This window comes from Protopterus annectens, chromosome 9.part0, assembly GCF_019279795.1.
Source record: "Protopterus annectens isolate FY-2018-M chromosome 9.part0, PAN1.0, whole genome shotgun sequence".
Lineage (NCBI taxonomy): Eukaryota > Metazoa > Chordata > Ceratodontiformes > Protopteridae > Protopterus > Protopterus annectens.
This window is the reverse complement of record NC_056743.1, coordinates 856,688,999-856,713,677: the sequence shown is the minus strand read 5'-3', so window position 1 is coordinate 856,713,677 and position 24,679 is coordinate 856,688,999. Positions and strand designations below refer to the sequence as shown.

Genomic DNA, 24,679 nt, shown 5'->3' with positions numbered 1-24,679 from the left:
TGGGCATGCATGCATGGCAATAGCTGGGATTGAATCCAAGTTTACATCTTTGTAGAGCAAAAGGGCAAGTGTATGTATGTGTGTGAATGCAAGCAAGGGGCGTGCGTGTGTGTGTGTGTTTATAGTGTATTATTTGTTAGCTATTTAACCAAACAGGAAGGAAAAATATGTGGGAGTTTGTTGCTTTGTAAAGCAGTGATTATTCCCAGTACTATGGAGCTTGGTTATCAATTTGACAGGAGGAGTGCAACAAAAAAAGTCTCCCACTGAAAGGAAGAAAAGGCTGACAAGAAAACAGTACATTAGTCTGGTCACCTGCTGTGAGCTGTCAATCACATGCAGATAATGGGTTAAATTACCCTTAGATCTTTGACAGCTAGGGAAGGTAGGTGTGAAGGGGGAGGGGGAGTTGCCTTGAAGAACTAGATTTCAGCCTTCACAAAAGAAATCAAGTTAGCATTTCTTAAGAAGAAAGAGCAATAAAATGCACTTTTCAGTTCTGTTCTGTAGCATTTGCACTGTTTGTGTTTGAAGTAGTCATTGAAAAAGGATATAATTTTAACCAGAAGTAGGTGACTATAACACAGCAGTGAGTGCCTGTAAAATCAGTGCACTGACAGGAGCTTTAGGAAAAAAGTGGCAGACAAGATGCAGTTTTTTGGAGACAAACAATGCATTCTAGGATACTTGGAGGCAGACTAAACAATCAGAATTATTTCAAGATGCCAGACCCCATGTGGTCAGAGTCAGAAATTGCATATAGAAATATCTAAAAATCTCGAATTAGTCCCAGAATGATGTTAAAATGTAGGAAACGACAAACCATGATGAAATAAACATGTTTAGTCTGTGGGTGCAGTTCTCCTTTAAAAAATGAATGTTAGAGGTCACTTGGATGCAAAACTTTATAAAAAGGATGTAAAGAAATGTACTTATTTAGCCTGTGACAGTATGCATCCTAACTTTGTAAATATTATTAGAAATCAGATGGGTAGAGTTAGTAGATTAAATACACAGATGGACAATCTAATACAACAGTTGGAGGAAATGTCTGAGGATTTTAAAAACAGGGGATACCATAATAGAATTGTACAAAATATTAAAAGTGAAATATTGAGAGACTGAGAATACTATATACCCTCCTATTTATTATAAAGCCTTTTAAAAGACAAATACAGCATCTAAAAAGGATACTGATTGTCTGTGCATTTTGACTTATGATCAAAATACGAATAAAATGAAGAATATAGTCAAAAAAATATTGGCCTGTATTATCGCAAATCCTTCAGCTGAAGGACATAAGAGCCACCAATCAATCCTTTAGTTATAATAGACATATATCCTTCAAAAATACGTTGTGTTGTAAAGAACAATTAAAAACTCTTGTCCCAAGTAAAGGTAAGAAGGGTACTTTCAATTGTAATTAATAATTGTGCATTTTGTAAATACCTAGTAATTTCACAAGAAGGATAAGGGTGTTCAACCAAAACTACTAATCCAGTAAAAGAACACCCGAACGAGCAAATTCCTTAGAACCCAGCCAAAAGTTTAATAACAGTCACGTAACACCAGTAAAGGACTCACAATATATAAAAACATGAAAGCTCCTTAAAATCCATGTGTTTTCGGCCATTTAATTGACGGATTTATGAATTCATTAATTTTGTGTATTTCATTAACTTTAATTTTGTTTGAGAAGAACTTGTTTTAACTTGTACGGGTTATATTCTATTCAAAATGCTGAAATTTATATTTTTTACCACTAGGTGGCACATTTTTTTTATTATGGGTGTATTTGAACATTATAAATGTTATATACTTTATATTTTAGCTTATGATTAGAGTTTTATAGAAATGACTAGGTTTTATAGTGAATTTTATAAAGTTAGATTTATTTTGTGGCTATTTGTGTTAATTTGAGTTTTTATTGTAAGTTGAACATGTTTTCCCAGGTTTAATTATGCTCAATTATGTAATTTAATGGAATGGGTTCATTAAGGTTGACGAGATAGGGTATAAAACGAATGTGTGCATTTTTTGGTGTTATCTGATGAAGTCTGCATTGTTACGGATGAAAACGCATTGCTTTTAAGGTGCGTTCATGTTTTTATATATTGTGAGTCCTTTACTGGTGCTATGTGACTGTTATACAAACATATACATAATACAAATGATACTCATATTTTTAAGTTTTTGATTTTAGAAATTATTCCCATATGTCTCAGAGGAGATAAGAACAATGTAGCAGAAAGACAAGAAAACAAATGGATTTTACGTTTTAGAGCTTTTGATCTACCAGGTTTAAATGAAGCGTACACATTAAAACCTGTGTTAAAACATGTATGGAAACAAATTAAATGATTTGTTATATTTGTGATTTTAGCTTATTGTCTTGTTGCATACGTCTAGTACTTACTGGTTTTTAAATGTGTAATTGGTTAATTGATTGACTGATCACTTTTTAGCCTTTTAGTATATATGATTTGCTTTTACCTTTGTCTTCAGTCTGTTTTGATATGCCTAATGAAGCGATTTTAACTGTGAAAGTTTAACATGCAGAGTAAATAGTTTGGCTACGTTGTGTTACTCGTGGTTCTGTTGCATATGTTAGTTCATCATGGGACGCATACTCAGAGAGCTCAGACGTGTCTCTCTTCATATAGTCCATTGAGGTACATCTTAGGATGTTCACTGCAACATGAGCTATGACAGAGACATAATGGTAGACCTGAGTGCATGTGTGAATTGATGAATCCTGACACTGGACAGGCAGCTGACAGTGACTTTCTCCGTATCTAACTTCGTGAGTGGAACATCCGTGTGTCTCACTATGGAGTCTCTAATGACAAGAAAATTTGTTTTTAAGTGTTATACCATATAGGCTTGGTCGGTGAAGCACTGATGTTACTGTGTTAGTTGTAGCAGTCATTTGATTTGGAGGCTGTTGGTGTTTTGTTAAGTTTTTTTGTGAGAACCTCCGCTTATGTTCATTTATGTGTTGGATGCATACTATGTGCAAGAGTAATGGTAGGTGAGTTGACAAACCTCTTCAGTGTTCCTGGTTTGAGTGTGAGAGAGTAGGGATTCAAGAGTCTTGGTGTAGATGGCATCTCTTACACACTGTACTAGGGTGAGTTATTAGTAGAGGATTGTCAGTGTACATGAGCAGGTTGCTACACTGCCTCAGGAGACCCAAGTCAACAAGGCTGGAAGGAAAAACAAGGGTAATCCAACTGTCCATAATGCTAGTTTTGAAGAACTGTTATCACAAAGAGGGTGCTTTCAGGACTGATCTAGGAGGTGCTCTGTAGATGTTTTTTTCCTAACAGGGTTTTTGGCTGGTGTAGCCTAGTACCTACCTATGAACCTATAAATAGGAAATTCACCCCGGGGATCACCTCTGTGACTCTGCTTGACAGGGGCACAGGAAAATAATTTTCTTGGGTGGCGAAAGCCAGGGTACCTTTTTGGCTAGGCTTGTAATAAGCCCTAGGGCTGATAGCCTAGGACCTACCTATGAACCTATAATAGGTCACAGCTCACTACCTATAATAGGTCACAGCTCACTAGCAATACTTCTTAGACCAGAGGTGTACTAAAGATGAGGACCGCACTAATGTACTACAGCTGTATCTAAGGGAAGAATTGTCAGAATTATCTGTCTGGCTATGGCGCACACTTTCTCAGCAGTGAGCGGTGCTGCACAGCGTGTAAATAAGCAGAAACCTAGAAAATTTTAAAAACTCAAAAGATCAATGAGGGTGCTTACTCCGAGCACTAGACCAATCACCCTTTACCAGACAGGTTCCAGCTAGCACATTTCTCTCTCAAGGATGCAGAAGGGCCCCTTCCAAGCAAAGATGGCTTGGAAAATGTGCTCAGAATACAGCAACCACCTTAAAAAGACCCAGATGCAGCACTGTTGTGTCTGGACTATGCTACAGCTACTAGCTACACTAATTTAGGCAGGAACACTAAAGCACTGTTTTAAACAGAAGAAAAACAGCAGTGAGACACTAAAGAATGTTTTAAATGGCAAACAAATCAGTTATTTAAAACACTGTGTGGTGGGAAAACAGAACATATGCTTTGCAGAGAGTGAAAAGTAGCAACAGTTACTTTGCAATCAATGAAAATAGCAAAAAAAAAAAAGCTTTGCAACAGTGAAAACAGCAACAAAATACGATTTAACAGTAGGCACAGTAGGGCAGACAAATGCAGTACAAAGAGTGCAGTTTAGTTTACAGTATTAAAATACAATATTAAATAAGCAGAACACAATAAAAGCGCAGTAAATAGTATAATCAAGCAAAAAAAAAAAAAAAAAAACAGGCAACTTATGGTTTTTGGGAAGCTCAGAAGCCTCTAGTCTTCTGGTATCTCAGCTCAGAGTTGTGGCTGGTATCTAAAAGGAAAATAAGGGAGCATTGGATAATATGCATGAGTTCAGAAAGGTTGCTTTTAAGCAAATATTTTTGTTAATTCCAGGACACAAAAACTACTAACACAACAACTTAAGCAACTGAAAATGGAAGGGGGGGGGGTTACCATACCTAGACAGTAAATAACTAGGAAAATGACAAGAGACCCTATAAAGGTGTATAGAGCACAGGAGCAGAGAACCAAGAAAAGATCAAATGGAAGTTCTATATGCCACGGCTAGGTGAAAGTAAGACTAAAAAAAAACATTTAAATTTACCGATACTACTACTAGTAATAATAATAGCTAAGATGGGAGGTGATGAGATAAAAATTGGTGATGTATATCAGTCCACAGGGAAGTCTCCATGAACAGAATTTTGGAATTTAGGAAGGGAAGGAAATGGTTAAAGGTTAAAGATTTGAAAAGGTTTGTTTAACAATATTTTAAAAGGAAGGACAGTACCAGCGTCATGAAAGCTGTTTTGGCTGTGCTACCCAAAGAGAGCAAGGACCGTTTAAACCCAATTTAGCATAGTCCGTTTTCAGTTTTGAACAGTATTTATAAAGTGTTTGTCAATGCTAGCTAAGAGAATGGCTAATGTGTTGCTAGAACTGATAGATACGGATCAATGTCTTTTTTTTTGTAAGAGAAGCAAACATTTGGCAACATTAACAGACCAGTGATGATCCAGAAGGAAAGCAGAATGCAAGAAGACTCCACAGTAGTTGATGGGTCGTGGTGCAGGGAAGGCATTTGATAGCTGTGATTGTGTGAGTAGGGTAATGGCAGCATTTGTGTTTCCTCATAGGATAATGGGGATAATAAGGAAGATGTATGAAGGGTCAGAGGCAAGAATCAAGATGGGATGGTTCCTGTCTGACAAGCTGCGTTTTTATTCCCATTGTACTTAGTCATTGTCAAAAAAAGTGGGGCTCACAAATTCAAGATTATAACTGGACTGGCTCTCAAGAAAAATTAGCTTTGCTTAGATGCTTTTTTGTGCTTGGTAAATCCTGGAAAGAATATTTCACTGCTGTGGAACAATTTGAGAGAGTTTGAAATGTTTACACTATATAAAAATGAAGATAAAACAAACACAATAGTGGTAAACTATGTTCTCATACATGAATTAGTGCAATACCCATATTTATGTTAGTGTAACAAGATTATGTATTTAGATGTTTGGACTAAAATAATTTTAGTATGGCAGCTATATATGTTTAGGAAAAGACTAAACAAAAGATAATACAACGTTTGAGGAACTGGAAGCGCTTGACTGTGGATTTGGATAGTAAGCTACAAGCAGTGAAAATATTTCTTGGTTCTTTAATGTTGTGCAAAAGTCAGGCATATTTTTATCAACCAGAGAATAAGCTATGGACCACAGTTAATAAAGAATTGAAGGAATATATTTGGGTAAGAAAGAGTGCAAGAGTTATGAGAAGTTATTTCTCCCCACAAAACAAGGTGGTTTAAGATTACCAGATTTGAAGGGAAGCTTTAGAGCTACACAGTTAAGGCTCGTATATATAACACAAGCAAAAGATTGCAAATGGAAGTGGAAGAAATTATGTTAAAACAAGGGGAGCTCACAAAATAAGGAGAGAGAAGGGTTTTGGATGCAGGCAGTGGCGGCTGGTGACTTCAAATCAAAGGGGGGCTGCAGGGGATAGCTGAATGGGTGGGGTCAATGGGAAGGGGTGTGGCCAACTAGAAAGGGGAGGAGCTATGCTCAAAACCACAAAAACTAACTTTAATTAAATATGCTGCCCTGGGTGCCAAACCCTCATTATGAGAGTCCAATCAAGACAAATGAAGTGTAAAAGAATAAAAATATTTAAATGCATTGGCTGCATGACAGCTTACTTAATATCTAGATGGAAACAAAAAGGTTGTGAGGCATGGAAAAATAAATTACTTTTTAAATACATTACGGGAATGCCAATCAAAATCAAGTATAAGAAAAACAAGCAGCACTAAACTCAAACTACTTCTCCTTGCACTGCAGTTCTAATTATAATTTATATTCAGCTTTATTAAAGCACCAAGTAACATGCTGAAAGTAGCAATCTCTGTGATGCCCCCACTTGTAAAAATGTTTCTTATCCAAAACAGACCTGCTGCCTGACAACTATCTACTTGTTTCATGGGGAAAACACGATCAAAGTAAAAATGAAAAGCAAAAAAGAAACAAGCTCAAGATACATTGCTTAAATTATTACTGTACAGGTTATGGACCACACATGAATGGCATTCTGTTTAGTTTACTGGTAAAGCCCTCTGAGATCACTAGAAGTCTCCAACAAGTGTAATGAGCTTCTTAAAATAATGTAATCCTATCCTTTATTACAAATACTGTCATATGCATTTCAATATCCAATGCTTATACATTATCTAGTTAAGTATTCTCTGCATGGCAACAACAGAAAGGCTTCAATGTTGGCAATTCTTTAACAGTATGCTTATTAAAGCTTAGTTGATGGTCATTAAAGCATTGCTACTTAAAACACAGAGCAACAGGCACTTTGAGTAATAAGCATAAATCAACAGTACAAAAATATGGCAGAAATCAGACCTTTCTGAAAAATCAAGGACAGATGAAAAGCCACTGTAGTACTGTTGTATGGGGGATACCCTGCACATTTACACTGCATAACTACTCCTTGCTTTGCTTGGACACATCTAGAGTCACTACATGGGGGAGTGGGGTGCAACAAGTATGTCACAATTTGAAATGTCTCTGGCTGACGGTGATGGCCCTAACACATTTGTCATACCTCTCACCCTCGGAGCAAGAAATCTGGGCAAAGCCATACAGAGAAGTGGGACAAAGGCCCAAAAATAAGGACAATTTTTAAATATTGCTCTTATAAACTTAGAAAGAGAATAGTAGGTCTTGCATTAGTATGAATTTTCTGAAGGATATGAAATCTGAAACTCAAATGCCTGTCATTATTTTCTAACTTCAGTCTTTAATGATTTACCACTAATTTGCCAAAAAAAACCACAATTTTATGAAAAATGGACCAAAAATGTGATGCAACAATATAAAATAGCCACACAATACAGCTGGGAACCTGTCAAAGAAGGGACACTTTTTTAATATTAGTACTGCTAACTTGAGCAGCTGACAAAATAAAAAGAGTCTACTTGCATTTCTGAAATAAAAGAAATCTATAACTCTGATTATTACAGTTATTTCTTAATTGTAAACCCTCCATGTTTTCTTCCAAAATTGCTATTTTGCAGAGGGATTATTAGGGGAAGTAAAAGAAAAAAATCTGCATTTTGTCTGAAAAGCAGTTAAGAGTACTACACATAATAAGACAAAGCTGTCTGGCAATAGTTGTTTCATTTTTCTACCCACCAAAGACAGAGATATTTTACTGAATTACAGGGTGACTGATGCTAAAGCAGGAATAACAAAGAAGACTACAGTTTTACTTTTAAAAAAGCTGAAAAGTTAGCATTTAGTCCCTTACACTGAAAAAAGATCGAAGGAAATATAATGACAAATGTCATTTATGCTGAATTGTATGAAATTTGTTATGTTTTTTTTTTCCTGTGGATCTAATGCTGAACCTACAACATGTGAAGAAGAAATATTCAAGAGCTTCTGAAGCTAAACTGCATTTTTTTCACACAGCTCTCAAAGTCATTACTAAAGAAACATGGAGTCTGCAGAAACAAGCTCAAATAAACACTGCAGCATGAAAAGAAGTAGGCAATTCATGACATTTTTTTGCAGATTGAAACAAAACTGTGACAAAAGTAACAATATACAAAATATACGAGAATTCAAATGGTAGAGTTCTGTTATCAACTTTTTGATACAAAGCCTAGCTTACCTAAAAAGAAGCAGTGTTGCAGCCTTTTTGATACAAAGCCCAGCTTGCCTAAAAGGAAGCAGTATTGCAGCCTGAAAATGCCTGCCAAAGCTGATCATTCATTCTTTGGATTTAACAGCTCCTACCAACAGTCTTTATTTTAAATATTTTATGAAGTGCCACACTCCGTATCATGCTAATGTGATACTCAGTAGTAACCCTCTCAGCTGGCCCATGAGTATGGATAATAGAGGAACGCATCTGTGGAAGTGCTACCACAATAAAGGTTTGGAAGCAGGACTACAGCTTTTAGAATGTACTGTACTACGACGACTATGTCTTTGTGTACAATCAGCAAGACAGAAAAGGCAATCAGAGGCAAAAAAAAGAAGCAAAAAAAAACTGGGTTAGCCACAGGTCTGATAAAAATGTTTTGGTTAGCTAGATTATGGCTCAAAGGGCACCTCTTAGACACCCATAGATTAATGCTACCCTATTTAGCTTTATAGTCTTAAAACTGCAATCAAATGCTTCTATTTATTTAATTAAATAAAAATAAAATTATTCTGCAGCAAAGATCCATTTATTCAAATGTTTCTTATATGAATCCTGTTGGGAGGAAAAAAAAACATAACCCCCCACATCACCGAACTTATACATCCTTGGTAACTCAAACATCAAGGATAAAAATCTCTCAAAATGAAAGGAATCACCACTGGTGCATACTTAAAAACCTCACTGGAAGTGATTTCATATAGAAAACAGTGACTAGGTATTTCAACTTCACTGAAGGAAACTCGACCAAATGGCATCTCATCCAGGTTAAAGTTCAAGGCTTGGGAAGCTCATTCAGGTTCTCTGGTCAAGCTCTCACACAGCTGTACTAGTCAGGCCTAACGTTCTGTAGCTGTTTGAGACAAATGTCACAGTTTTAAAGTGTAACTTGGTGCATGCATGGGTTCATGTACGTTTCAACACAGGGCAACAGTTGTCAAACTTCTAGAAGGCCATTATGGGAGAAGCTTATTACTTAACCTGTAAACTTATGTCTACTCTACTTCCATTGTGCTGCATTCAGTTCAGTAGTGTGCATCCTACTGCATGTATTTACACAAACACAAGTACTGTGAGACAGGGGCACATTCTAGCTAGGTGAATTAACATACTTACATCTATTCTGCACCCGTCCTTCACTCTGTACTTCCTTTTTCTTCTTCTTTCTTCTTCTTCCTTCTTCTTTCTTCTGCTCTTCTTCCGCTGCCCAAAGTAAACGATAATAAATCCACACAAAAAAAACGATTCCGAAAATAAAAATAAAAAAAATACATTCCTAAGCTAAGCCAAACTGAACTGACTGATTCTCGCTCTCTTCCCAGCACATAAAGCCCGGGAAGAGAGCGACAACCAATCAGCAGCATTTAGGCTTTAGCCCAGCAGGCACGTCATGACTGACGTGCCTGCGGACGTCGCAGTCCGAGCCCCTTCCATGTCTATGCGGTTTGTGTCTCAACCGCATAGACTTCTGGGGAGTTCTGGGCATCACAATGATGCCTTAGAAGCTCCTCCGGGCTGCAATGAAAACATTGCAGCAAGACTTTAAAAAAACAAAAAAAAAACGCTGTTGCGATAGAAGCGCGCAATGCGCATGCGCGTAATTTCGAGTCGCGGACTCGAAATTTAAAGTTTAAAGAACAGATTTCATTTTTTTTTTTTTTTTTTTTTTTTTTTTTTACATAAAAAAAAAAAAAATAAACTAAGTACTCAGCTGTCTAGCTGAGGGGGCTGCAGTCCGGCAGCCCGATGCCACAAGCCTCCCTTGGATGCAGGCCCTTAAGAAAAATAATAGCAAACCTTAAGAATATTATATTCACACAGTAGCAGAAAGTATTTTGAAAACTAAGCCAACTTGGGAATGGATAAATCAGATTTTACCAGTAGGGGGTCATTGCAAGTAGGGGCATAGAAAATGGGCAACAGCAAGCTGAAACTTACTGGAAAGTATTGGCAAAGGAGCCAATGTGTTGGGAACAAGTAAATGAGGAAAAGTCATAGAGTGGGATGAGGCCAAGTCAAAGTTTGTTACTTCGGGTTGGGGATTGCCTTCCGTACCTTGTATTGTTAGCAAGTGTTCAGGCAAATAGAAAGGGGTAGAAGTGTTAACTGAAAGATTAGGTCTGGCTGAGTTTATAATTTAGTCAAGAACAGAAGCTGCTGTTAAAAAGAGGTAATTAGCAGGGCCTATAAAATGATGCATGATAAATATTAAAAATCTATCGGAAGATATTAGAAAAGACTGGGAAATGAGAATGGCAAGGCAGGATATATAGGAACTTTGGGAGAATATTTGTATCGCTCCTGTGTATGCAACAAAATTTAGAAGGTAACCACCAACAAGACTGGATGACAAGTGGGAACATTTTCACAGTTATTTTATACCTAAAGTATACTTAAGATGATTTTTCCACATGTAGAGAGCCATTGCTGGAGGTGTGATTGGAAGGCAAGGGGTACTTCAGAACATGTAGTGCTGATAATGCTGCTGATAATGCAGTAAGTTAGATTTCTGATGAAGTATCCTGAATGAACTTTTTTAAAATGGTTGGGGAGCAAGTTATAGTAGTTAAGGAAATGATTCTTTTGAGTTGAGGTATAGAAACTGAATTGTCTTTACACAGTAAGGCCCTACTAAGTTTAATGCTGTTGGCAGCCAAAAAAAAAGCAATGACTAGGTAATGGAAATCAAAAGCTAAACCAACTGTAACAGACTTATTGAATGTTGTACAGGAGATTTAGAGTTGAAGGTGGGATCTTTAGAAAAGGGAAGGAGCAAACTACTTTGAAATAAATGAAATGTTTAGGAACAATACATGCAAAATAATGTTCAGGAGGGGAAGTAATGTACAGGGAAGGCAGGACTTTATTTTATGTAATGTTTAAATTTAGTGATTATTAAGAGAGAAACCATATTTGAATAAATGAATGAAAAAGAAAAAGCTTTTGTCATGGTTTGTTTTCTCTCTTATAACTGTGTGTGTACCTATATCAGTGTGTAATATGTGAGGTTAATAAAGGTGTTTAAAAAAAATAGAGCTAGAAGCAGTCCTTCCTTACCCTGAAAGCTGTGTCAGTGCGGCCACTCATTCAGTTTGGTAGAGTCTTGTTATGTGGTATCTAAACATGCAAGAGGGTGTGCAGAATTATCCCTGTGCTAAGAGGGCATGCAGAATTATCCCTTTGCTGATGGGGGATGATGCATGTCTTTTAGAGCATGTTTGAAAGGAGCCTGTGTGTGTGTGTGTGTGTGTGTTTGTGTGTGTGTGTGTGTGTGTGCGCGCGTGTGTGTGTGCCTCTCTGTCTTTCTCAGCAGTTCAGATCCCAGTGATAGTGAATAAACTGAGGGACTCGAGTTTTTCCTACAGCTGTCTTAGATTTTATTTAAAATGTGTTTGATTTGCATCTTTTAGAAGTGTGATACTCCAGAGGTCATCATGTTTGTTACATGGTGAGAATAAATTCCACTGCCTTTTCTGTTTGGTACAGTAGGGACGGAGGGAGATGAAAGGGTTAGTGTTAGTGTTTTTTCCATCCTTTGGTGCAGAAATTTAACTGTTCTCCTTCAAAATGATCATTTGTTTTGTCACTGGGTTTAGGAAATAAAGACAAAAAGTAATGCTGTTTGCACATTCATGGCCAAGAGGAAGGTAGTTTGACTGCTAAGCCGAAAGCAGTGCGGGAATCTCTCTCCCTTTCCTAGCTAAAGATTGCCAACCCCCCCCCCCCCCCCCACACACACACACACACACACACACACGCACACTCACACACTTTTGGAGAGGTGCAGACTGTCCTTTAGAGCCTTGCTCCTGATGTTGACTTCCTGATCTAATTGGGTATTCCATTTTGGATTTCACTTGTGATTTAGGCTGCTAGGAAAAGCCCATCCCTTCAAGCAGAAGCAGTACTTTATTGGTCATGTAGTATTTTGTATCATCTCACTCAGTTAGTTTGCAGGGTGGATGAGTATGCTATTTCTGTTCATTATGAAATTACGGGGAGCAAAATTGTTACCAAACGTTGGTTGGTGAAATACTTGCTTGATGAAATACTGTACATCCGAGCCTGTGCTGCTGGAGTAGAGGGGTAGAGCCCTGACTACCACCCAGGCAGCCTAACATTCTGAGCTTTTGACCGCATAAGCAGCAGGGATAGATATACCCTTCTTGGGTAAGTATGCTCCAGTGGATTGATTCATGATGAAGACTGCAAGCTAGAATGGCATTAATGCCCATGCTTGAAATATTTGTATGTATGTAATCAAATGCTGCTGTCTGTGAGTGGATGGGTGTCTTGCAGAAATGAGGGGTACGGCACTGATACTTACTGAATGCCCCACTCATGAGTTGTTATTGGCCATTTGCAAGGATATGGTTAAAGAAAGAAAGAAAGGAAAAACTCTTGAAGCACCCCTGATGGCTTCTTAAGTGATGATCCCTCTCTGATGACTTTCGCCCTTCATGATGATTGGACAGTAGGCAGGCAGCAGGGTTTAAAAAGTGCAAAAAAAATATGTATACCTCATATCTGCCCACTTCTGAACTTCATAACTGAAAGGCTTGGCCATACTCCATTCAGACCTGCTAAATTTATGGCACTGGTTTCTATAGGAAGCTCTTATTTGTTCTTGAAGAATTTCTGTCCTCGTGTAGGGAAATGTAGATCTTGTGTTTCACAAGCTTTGGTTTTTCCATAGGACTGATTTGTGTTACCTCTTGAAGGTGATTTCTGAATTATCCCTGGATCAGTTAATTCAAATCCTTGTTTTCTTTTTTTAGGCAGAGACTAAGGCAGAGAGAGACATTCTCATCCTGAATGCGTACTGCCAACTCTGGTTTCACCTGAAGCTGGCTATACAAGTTTAAGTGGTCTAAACAGCTGTTTGTCATCATATCTGTGTATGGTCTTACAGTCACCATACAAACTTTTTCCAAGTAGATTGCCAGTTGGGACATCATCTGCCCTCAGGTAGCTATTCCCCCTTTGGAAAATGCTGCTCCCAAAGACCATTCTACTAGGTATGTGTCTGATGTTCTTCGTGTTTCACCGTTGCAGTCATCACACTTGGGTTATCTGCCTGCAGGTAGCCCTCAGTCGGCCCAAATACCAGAGTCTTGGGATTTCTGCGTCGGATGCTGTCGCTTCTTCCATGACGTCAGGTCATCAGGGGTATAAAACGTGCAGCCGACACCATTACATCAGCTTTTCTTGCCGAGTGGAGCCCGAAGCAGAAGCAGTTCACAAGTGCCGGTCGGCCACTACCTGAAATTTTCATTATTCGAGTTTCAGACCTGAAGTCTTCTAAAGCTAAGTACCCCGTTGGGGATCCTTTTTTCTTGCTCTAACCAATGTCAGAAAAAATTAATAATTGTCTTGCCTGTAGAAAGCAAATACCCGAGATGTTCATTCTTACTGCATCACCTGTTTAGGTCCAGACCACGACGTTCCTCACTGTCGGTTTTGTGCCCTGTTCAACACCCAAACTATTTGTTGTCGGGCTATCTTTGTCGCTAAATTCTTTCACTCTCGTTCTCCGTATTCCGAAATGGCTTCGATAAGCCATCCAGCTACCTATCTTTCGAAAAAACGTAAGGATAAAGGCAGAGACTGCATAGGTCCAAAACTGTCGATGAAACTTCCGTTAAGCTAGTCGCCAGTTCGCTGGTACACAGTGAGGTGCTTTCGCAGCCCCTGATACCTGCTACTTCAGATTCGCAGGCCTCTACTGAGACCCATTCGGAGTTCAGCATGCCACGAGATGCTTGTTCAACTATGGAACCTGATGATGTCTCTACCTTGGATGTGTCAGGAGCCGCCGTGCAGGCACCGGCTTCTGAGGGTTTATTTAGGCCTACAGACTTGCATTTCAAACCAACGCCATCTTCTTCATCAAGGCCTAGAACTCGACCTACGCCTAGAAAACCAACATCCAAACCGCATGGTCAGGCCCATATGCCTAAAAAACAAATGCTTAGAATGGCTGAAGACCTTATTACTTTAATTAGGGGAAGCCAGCCTTCCCCCTCTAAGAGACCTAGAACTGATGTTCCTTTCTAATTCTTCTGATCAGGATTCTGAAATTTGTTTCTTCTGATTACCAGGATTTGCCCTTATCTACCTATGAGGATTCTGATGCAGAGTATTCAATTCCCTCTGCTTCCCCTCCAGAAGATGTTTCTTTTGGTGAAACCATGCACAGTCTTGGGGAGCATTTCCGCTGGGAAAGCCAGGATTACTCTGATTCCAAAAATAGGCTTAGGGAATTCTTACTTCTCCCTCCCTCAACACAGGCCTCTAGCTATACCTCCTGTCCTGGACATTGTGGATGATGCCTTCTTGGAAACTAGCCTGACCTCAGACACTTCAGCTCCCAGAAAATCTGATAAGTATTACAGAGTACCTGACTCTTACAAGTTCCTCTTCAAGAATCCTATTGCGGATCCCAGAGACCATTTCCCAAGGACCTAAAGGCATTAAGGCTACTACTGCCAAAAACTCTACCCCCTCTGATAGAGATTCCAGGGCCTTGGACAGATGGGGTAAGAAGGTATACACTTCTACTTTGGCCATTAGGGCCTTAAACTGCCAGTTTCATATGAAAGTAACAGCAGCATATTATCGGACTACTTAAACAGAAAATGTTGTCGATTCCTGACTGTGCTGAACATAAAAAAAAAAATACAGGATTTAATGCATTCTGCTGAACAAGTTGGTAAACATACTTTGTGATGTGGTTTTGACTCTTTAGAAGCATCTTGCAGGGCTGCTGTCACTGGGTCTGTACTTAGAAGGCATGCTTGGCTTAAGGAGCAAAACTTGTCTGATCATGTTAAAGCTAAATTACTGGATGCTTCCTTAAACCAAGACCGCCTGTTTGGCAGCAAAGCAGAAGTCGTCCTTAAAAAGATGGAGGAAAAAGCTAAATCTGTGCAAACTGTTAAAGATTTCCTGCAAGTACAGTCTCCCAGATTTAGCAGGCATTGGCCTTCTAAGAATTGGTCTTTTCCAGTCTCTTCCAGGCCTTCTTAGTCCAAACCCAGGAACAGCAGACCACCTAGGCTACAGTCTTAAGGTACACACAGGCCTAAGCAGTGGGGGGGGGCTCCCACTTCCAAAGCTGGAAGTAGTAAGACACCCCCCTATGGAAAAATGTCACAATGACTTAACCTTAACCCTTCCAAGCCCTGCTTAACTGCCTGCTCCCTTAAGGGGGAAAAGATCACCTTGCATGCAAAAAATTGGGAACTCATTACCCAGGACAAATGGGTTTTAAATATAGTTTTCCAAGGATACAGATTCCACTTCCACACCTTACCAACCCCAAACGGTTAGCCAGATCTACCCCCACATCAGTGGGCAGAGGCTCAACAGCAGGTTCTCTCTCGTCTAAGTATCAGGGCTATTCAGCCTGTCCCAGCAGAAGAAAGGGGACAAGGTTTTTACTCAAGACTTTTCCTGGTACCCAGAAAAGACGGCTCCTGGCAGCCTATCCTGGACCTCTCTATTCTAAACACCTTTTTGGTAATCCCAAAATTCAGAATGCTAACAGTTCCAACAGTTCCAACAGCTGCTTCCTATGCTAGGCAAAGATGCCTGGTTGGCAACCTTAGACTTAAAGGAAGCTTACCTGCACATTCCAATAAGGGAATCTTCAGGAAATACATACTGTTCAGTGCAGGCTCCATGCACTTCCCTTTGGCTTATCTACTGCACCCAGGGTATTCACAAAGTATCTAGCTCCAGCCATTGCATTTTGCAGGCAGAGAAATATTCAGATATACCCATACCTGGACGATTGTCTAATTCAGACAGAAAGCCAGGACATGTTATTAAAACATCTGGCATTTGTGAAGAAACTTCTAAACTCGCTGGGGTACACCATAAACGAAAAGAAATCTCATCTAGTACCCTGCCAACAAATTGTATTCCTGGGAGCAAGCTTGAACACAACTTCCCAGATGGCTTACCTCACGCCAGAGAAACAAGTTTATTTGACAGACTACTTCAAACTACTGGCCACAAAGACCCAGCTATCTGCAAGGAAAATCCTGCAAGCTCTGGGGTTCATGGCCTCTTGCATTCTACTAATTCCATATGCAAGACTACATATGAGGAAACTACAGTGGTATCTAAAAAGCCTATGGTGTCAACATTCTCAGGACCTGGAATCAATGATTCCTATCATTCCTTGTATAAAGACAGAGTTCCTTTGGTGGACAGAGGTCTGCCACCTAAACAAGGGGCTTCCTTTCAGTCTACCCCCTGCCGCCCAAACCCAGACTACAGACCCATCAGACTATGCATGGGGGGGGGGGGGGGGGCTCACTTGGCAGGGCAGTGCATTCAGGGTAAATTGAACCTGAGTCAGATGCACCTGCAGATCAACCAAAAAGAAATGTTAATGTCAGCCTTCAAAGATGATATCCTTCCAGGACAATTATTGGTAAAGACAGACAACACCACAGTTATGTGGTACATAAACAAGCAGGGGGGAACCCACTCGTACCCTCTCTGCAGACTAGCTATGGCTCTGTGGAACACAGCCCTGAGCTATCAAGTGCATCTACAAGCTCAGTTCCTGCCAGGCAAGCTAAATTCACTAGCAGACGACCTTAAGCAGAAATCTCATGGACCCACACAAATGGAAACGGAACCAAACATATTCAACATATTGAGGAACAAATGGGGGGACACCAGAGATGGACCTGTTTGCCTCCCCTCAGAACTACCAATTGGACAATTTCTGCACAAGGACTCCCCACAGTCAAGCTTGGAAAGTGGATGCCCTGTCCTTTACCCCGGGAAGGCCTCTCAGTTTATGCCTTTCCCCCTCTGCCTCTCCTCTCAAAGGTTCTGCTAAAGATCAAACAGGACAAACCAAAGACAATACTGATTGCACCAGACTGGCCTCGCCAGCACTGGTACCCCCTCTTGCGCAGTATGATACTGCTGAATCCATGGCATCTACCTCAGACACCTTCCATGCTGTCCCAGCAGGCGGGCCAGATTCTGCACTCTCATCTTCAAACCTGAACCTTGCAACCCAGCTAATTCCTTCAGCTCTCCTATAACATCCCTCAGTAAGCAGGTGCTAGATGTCATTCTGGAAGCAAGAAGACCTAGTACTAGAAAATCCTATGCTGAAAACTGGAAAAGATACTGTTCCTGGAGCCATACTCTGGGGATGGGCACTACGGTGCCCAGCTTACCTCATATTCTTCAGTACCTAACAGAAATGCTCCACAAGGGCCTATCCTTCTCGTCAATTAAAATTCATGCCTCTGCCATTTCAGCACATTATAATGCTGAACCACCCCTCTTCTCTCACCCCCTGTTAAAGCAATTCTTCAGAGGGGCTAAAAATTTAAGACCCTCCCAGGCGAGAACCTACTCCAGCCTGTGATCTTAACTTTGTATTGGAAAGGCTCACTCTCCCCCCATTTGAACCAGCTACATCTGCAGTATTGAAATTCCTTTCTTGGAAAACAGCCTTCCTTCTAGCCATCACTTCAGCAAGAAGAGTGTCTGAATTACAGGCCCTTATGGAGCCCTTCATTATCTTCCATGCAGACAGGGTTTCCCTCAGGACCAACCCGTCTTTTATGCCCAAGGTGGTGTCTAGTGTGGCCCGAAATCAGTCCATTCATTTGCCTGCCTTTTTCCGAAATCCACAAAATAAAGGAGAAAGAATACTGCACTCTTTGGACGTGCACAGACAACTTAGATTTTATTTGGACAGGACTAAGCCTCTCAGAAAATCTGAACAGCTGCTAGTTGGCTTTGCTGCAGAACCAGAGGGGAAGGCCATTTCAAAGCAAACCATTTCTAAATGGATAGCCCATTGCATTAATTTCTGCTATAAGCAGCATGGAAATCCTACCCCACAGGGGATTAGATCACATTCCACCAGGGCTGCATCTACCTCTACAGCCTTTCTCAGAAGAGTCCCTACCAGGGACATCCTAGAAGCTGCTACCTGGAGCTCTGTACATACCTTCACCAAGCATTACCACATGCCTGTTTTTTTCTAAATCCAGAGCTGGTTTTGCCACTGCAGTTTTGCAGGGCTTAATAGCTGGCCCTAATGCTCTCTAACTTCCTCCTCCCTTCCTTAGCTTTGGGAATCAACCCAAATGTAATGAATGCAACAGTGAAACACGAAGAACACAGTACAGTTGTGTACACTTACCGTAAATATAGATGTTCGAGTGTATTCCCTGTTGCAGTCCTGGTTAGCCTCATTCCAGCCTTCCAGCCCCCTGACTTCTCTTGGCTCTACCTTTCCTTCTTGTTTGGTGTATTTGAGTTTTCTGGTGTATTTACTTTTTGTTGGAGGTGTAACATAACATACAATTGCTTCCCATTGTGGGGACACCTGACATCTGGGGCAAGAAAAACTGATGTAATGGTGTCGGCTGCATGTTTTATACCCGTGATGACCCGACGTCATGGAAGAAGAGACAGCATCCGACGCAGGAATCAAAGACTCTGGTATTCAGGCTGGCTGAGGGCTAACCTGCAGGCAGATAACCCAAATGTAAAGATGCAACAATGAATACACTCGAACATCTACATTTATGGTAAGTGTACACAACTGTACTTTTTATGTTGAAAAAGAGGTATGCAGAGAACAGTGGGCCGTTTGCATGTAATAGTCTATGTGTTGTGAATGTATATGTGACATAATCTCTTCTGTCTCTTGTCAGATGCCAAGGGTCTGTCCAGTCCTGGGGAGGTGGAGCTTCTCCGTGAAAAGGTGTATGCATCACTAGAGGCCTACTGCAAACAGAAGTACCCAGAGCAGCAAGGCAGGTATGTGTCTGCAGCTTTGTAAGTAGCATTTTAAGGATGAGAGCTACAATGTTAGAAAACATGTTTTGGTACTGAAGTTGAGCAGTCTGAAAACGTACAGCATTAATTCCATTGCTCAACTCTTCAGATTCAGCTTGAAGTCTTTGTAAATCTCTCCATGGTTAATGGACTGCTTTATTTTAATATCAGTATGTATTTGTGTATGTGATAGTATCTGAAGGTCTGATAGAAAATGTGAATGATTTGTCATGTATGAAATGAGAAATGTAAATTAGTATAGAGCAGGGTACACAGCAATTCTGATGGCTTTGTTTCTCACCTCTCTATCAGATCCAGAACTTGAGAAATAGTGACTTTTCCAATTTTGTTTACAAGCTGTATTGTAAACTGAGACAGTTATGCCTTACTAAATCCAGTTTCATGTAAATGTGTTGCTGACTAGTGTGTCCTTGTCATGTCCTTAGGCTGCTCGACTTCACATTACTGTTCGTTATACTGTTCAGTATATTTCATTTTTGTCTTGATTCCCAATCAGTGTATTGTGTAGAAATTCACAAGCTTCTGGCTTAAATTTGCGCTAATGAGAGACTTTGTGTGTGCTTGCAAAAGTTTTTTTTTCCAGTGTGTTTATTACATTTTGTTTTGCTCTTACAGGTTTGCCAAGCTTCTCCTCAGACTGCCAGCACTACGTTCTATTGGTCTGAAATGTTTGGAGCACCTTTTCTTCTTCAAATTGATTGGAGACACCCCCATTGACACCTTTCTCATGGAAATGTTGGAAGCACCACATCAACTGACATAAGACCCCAGCTCACTGAACAAGGTGTACATTTGGAGGGGTGTTTTGTAAAAGAGACAAAGCGGTGACCTATGAAAACATTTTAACTGGAACAGCACTCTCTATGCTTCAAGAGAATGTGGAACATGTTAATGGAGAGATGCTGTACAGACTGTACTTCGTAGTTTTAATGTTCTCTTAATCCATTAGGTCCTTTTGCTTTGTAAGAACAATGGTGGCAGTGGAGTCAGAAGCATCGGCCAATGTGTTTCTTGTTCTTACGGACTGCTGGACTTGTCTTTGATTCACTAGCTTTGCACAATTTTTTTTTTGTTTTTCTAATCTAGTTTAATGCCGGCTGTTCTGTGGAAAGAGCAGTGGAAACCCACGGATTGCTAGAAGTTCATTGCTTCTTTCCTTGGAGCTCCTCCCCATTACTGAGCTTAGTTTTCTATAGGATTGTGCCATTTGGCATTTGAGGAGATGAAACTGCATGTTGTGGTAGAGCAGTCATGGGATAAGAAGACCAGATGGCTGGTTACCAGTTTGGATCTGGAGGCCGATGGTCCTGCTAGCTGTATGTGTATATTTTGTTTTTGTTCTTCACAGCTGTCAGCCCCTTACAGGGCAGATTCACTGTTAAGTAGTTAAACAGTTTGTTCCCAGGGTCTTGATGCTATGTTATCACAGCACTTCTGACTGTTGCCCCATCATTCAGTGCTGTAAGCTGACCGGGGGGGGCAGATGTCTCCTAGTCATTTCATGAACAATTGCACATGCAGCATTTCATCACTAATTTGGCAAGTGGTGATACTTGTACAGCCATGCACTTCAAGGCACTTGAAAGAGCTTATGCTTTAATTATGTTGGATATTATGAAAAGCGGCAAGATGCTGTAGCCAGCTTGAGTGCCGTTTTTCTTCCCAAACATATGACATATACAAGATTGTTTAATTGTTTGTTGCTAGCAGAGGAAGACAGTTTGAGATGCGAGCTGGTCTTCCCAACAGTTTGGTAAGCTTGAACTCCTCTCTCAACCATTTGGACTGTTTGGAGCTTGGTTGGACTATATAGTCTGGAAATGTCCACAATACCTGTTTTGATAGTGATGCGTACAGTTATGATGACCTGCACCGTACCATGGAGAAGACAATAATTGGAAAGTAGGCAAAGGTCCTGGCTTCTTTTTTTTTTTTTTTTTTTTTTAATTTGCATTGAGAATACTTTCATTCTAAGGCTGTAAATCTTAACTGGGTTGTAATGTGCTTGCTATTTTGTCCAGTTGCTGAATATGTAAAGGCAGGCCTTACAAAAGGCATGAAAAGGGGCACAGTAGATCAGATGATGTCCTGTTAGATGATCCCTACTTCATGTTAAGATGGTGCTAGTTTTAAATGGGTACTGGTAACGTGGTTTTGCTGTCAACTTCATTGTAGCAAACTGTCAGGAATAGAGATTGCTTTTGTTGGTAGGTTTCTTTGTTAATGTGCATGTGGATTCTAGGAAAGCAGTATAATTTTTTCTGCCCTTTGGCAGTCTGTTTGTCATTAACAGCCTTTTGCTTTGTGCAGCCATGTGACATTGGTTTCACATCTGATGGTACCTCTTCTTTTGTCCCAAACTACACCCAGTGTGTATACTGCATCAGTAGGTTTGCAGTTTTATTAGATGCATTTCTAAGTTGACCGTTTTCTTGTGCTTTAGTTTTGTAACGGTGCATTTAGCCTACTTGCAGAGTGAATGCCCTTTACATACATATCCTAATAGGTTGTGTGTGTGTGTGTGTGTGTGTGTGTGTGTGTGTGTGTGTGTGTGTGTGTGTGTGTGTGTGTGTGTAAATATATCTATATGTTTGTCAATGTATGAATGTATAGATGCATATACCCAAGTGCATACCTAATGTAGGTAACAGATAGGGTTGACTCTTTTAGATTTTTTTTCTTGCTATTCTTATTGGGTGTCACAAGGAATGCATTGGCTGTTAACTGTATGTAAACAAAAAGTGATTTTTAGTAATCTTGCCATGTTTTAGGGTCATCAGAAAGCTTTGTTTTTCCAGGATAAATGATGGGATTGGTTCACAAGTAATTTATTGGTACGGGGAGAAGGAGGTAGTGCTGTACAAGTCAATTTGTTCCTTTCCCTGGTCATGAAAATGTTGCCAGAGAATGAAGGTTAACCTCTCCTATATACATTTTCATATTACATCTCCTAGTGCAGCATCAAGTGATCCTAATTTCTCTCCTCTTCTTCCATGGCCCCAGTTTTCCCTAACCATTTTAGCATTGATGGTGGGAGAAACACTCCTGCTGGCACTTCACAACAGACTGTGTGGACACAGTTACAGCTGAGGATTTGTGATGTTTTTTTTTTTTTTAACGTTGACTCCTGTTGCTACTTTAAGTACAGTACATCGTAGCTGATTTTACTTGTGTGGATTTCTCCACTTACTTAGTCAGATGAGCTGCCAGAATCTGTGATTGCAAGAGAACGGTGCAGCCTGGCTCTTTGATCAGCACACCTGGAAGCAGTGCAGCCTTATGAACGCCATGTCATCCCCATAGGATGCTGGCCATCACACTACCCCACCCGTCTTAGCCAGTCTTTCTCTTCCAAAGATGCTGCTGGAACCCCTGGTCAGTGGTGTCACAGTCAAAAACAGGACCTTTGCACCAATGAGCCAGCTTAATCTTTCGTATGTTTATCACTTAACAGCCAATATTAAGTGATGCACTCTGTTTTGTCTTAAAGATAACATATTCTTTGCGTTATTTTAAAGGCCTAAACCCTCAGATTTCTCTCCCATATACCCCTTGACCTAATTTTCTGTGCTACTGATTGCTGAGGAAATATTTTTTTCCCACTGCAGTGCTTCTGTTTTGTAATATAAAACAAAATTCATAGCATCCTAATTCCTTTGCAGATATTTCTGCATATTATGATATGGCCTAGTTCATATTGTCTCAAATAGTGACATTAGAAACAGCTACAGTGATGGAGATTTTACTTATATGTATAGAGAAATACATAAATAGCAGTCTAGTTTGTACACATTTGCAGTATATAGCACATCTACATAACTTTTCAGTACCATACAATCAAAAGGGACTGATGGTATTAATTTTTGCAGCATGGTAACAACTGTTTAACAGATGTTGAAGACATTTATGCTTCCATTGCATACTGAATGGGTTAGCTATTGAAAGAAATGGATCCCCAGCTTACTGTAGATATAGTCCCTTGAAGGTTAGTTTTACTAATTGCATATAAACAGTGTTGGTCCAGTACACAATTGTTTCCAGGTACTCAGCTACGTAAGAGTTCTTGCTGCTTTTGCAACTGCTTACACTTAGTTTGACATTCAGGTTTGTCATCTTTCAAGACGTTTCTGGAACCTCATTTCTTCAGAGGTGTCTTTGTGCTTCCATCCTTCTCCCTGAGAGTTGTAGTTAGTTTACTGTAATTACATTTTCAGAAACTTGAATGATATAATTATATGTCTTGAGATTTTTCTGTTGTCTTCACTGATAGATCCAGTTTACCAAGTCTGTCCTTTGCAGATGGTATTCCCCAACTTAGCTTGGTTTGCTTGTCTGGTGGTATGCTTGCTTCGTTGTATGTTATGTGGAATTATTCTGTGCTGTCACCTGTCACAGGCCACAGCTTATGCATTGTACTTGCACCCTGTCCCGCTGTGTTCTGTCATCTGGCTTCCATGTGCCTTTATTTAGTGCAATTTTAATGACTAGATACAGAACTTGTTTAGTTGTTAACAGTGCTGCTATGACTTGCGGTACGCAGTTGTGTTTTATCACAAGTCAGTTTTAGTAATACCCGTGGACTAAGTGGTAAGTGTAGACTCTTGGGTCTTAAATTTTGTTTCATTTCTTTCCTTTATGAATTTTTTTTCACTAATGATGCATTTCCCTCATTCTCCACTAGAAGATATTCAAGCACACTTCCCATTTCACTGGTTGGAATTTAATCACTCAGCATTCACTCCCTACCTCTGGCCTCCAGACTAACTATATCAACCTGGGTCTTTGGGGATGCAGGTATATGGAAGAAATGTCTTGCAGGAGTTCTGGTAAAGATCGTGATGCATTTTTTACCCTGCATGGTTTCTGATTCCAGATCACTTTTGAATGATGTGGACAGTCTGTAGAAAATAAATTTATACATTTTAAACTCTCATTACCAGTAAGTCATTTCTACCTTATGCTTATTCATTTCCATCCCATAAAGTGTAGGTTTCTGTCAGATGGCCACCTAACTTGCCTCCTTTCTCCTTTTGTTATTAAAATATTTGAATAATTCTGAATTGCTTAAGTAAATACAGTTGTGAACTACAAAATTCTGAATTAATGCATACTGTATTTAGACTGTATGGCAAAACACCTTGTTTCTGTTATGTAAAAAATTGACATTTTTTGCATATTCACATGCTCACACAAATACACAATGAAGTTAAAAAACGCATAGTTCTTTGCATATGTATAAATGTATATATTGCATGTATATATGGGTTTGTTTAAAGTTGTCAAATGTTCAGTTTGTCAAACGTACACTTACCTAAAGAAATCTCACCAAACAGTGCATTCATTGAGATTGCACGTTACTGTAGCTCCCTGTATCAAATATAAGGAAATGCACCTGCTGCCAAATGACAAAAATTATATGTCTAAAACCTTGTATAATAACCGTATGCATGTTTTCACTTGTGAGGTTTTGCCTCAGCAACTCCTTAAGTTATATATACTAATTCCATAATTGCTCAACTTCACA

The 24,679-nt window shown here is 39.8% G+C and overlaps 1 protein-coding gene across 6 annotated transcripts in view; it reads left to right on the top strand.

The window, feature by feature from the left end:
* RXRB (retinoid X receptor beta) overlaps positions 1 to 24,373 on the top strand; it is a 1,081,557-nt gene extending 1,057,184 nt beyond the window's left edge. For all 6 annotated transcript variants that reach the window (XM_044083573.1, XM_044083570.1, XM_044083567.1 and 3 more), the window contains 2 exons: positions 19,011 to 19,116; positions 19,771 to 24,373. In XM_044083573.1, coding sequence (XP_043939508.1) covers positions 19,011 to 19,116; positions 19,771 to 19,918 — 254 coding nt within the window. In that variant the 3' untranslated portion in view covers positions 19,919 to 24,373. The remainder of the gene's footprint in view (positions 1 to 19,010; positions 19,117 to 19,770) is intronic.
* The last annotated feature ends 306 nt before the right edge of the window (positions 24,374 to 24,679 follow it).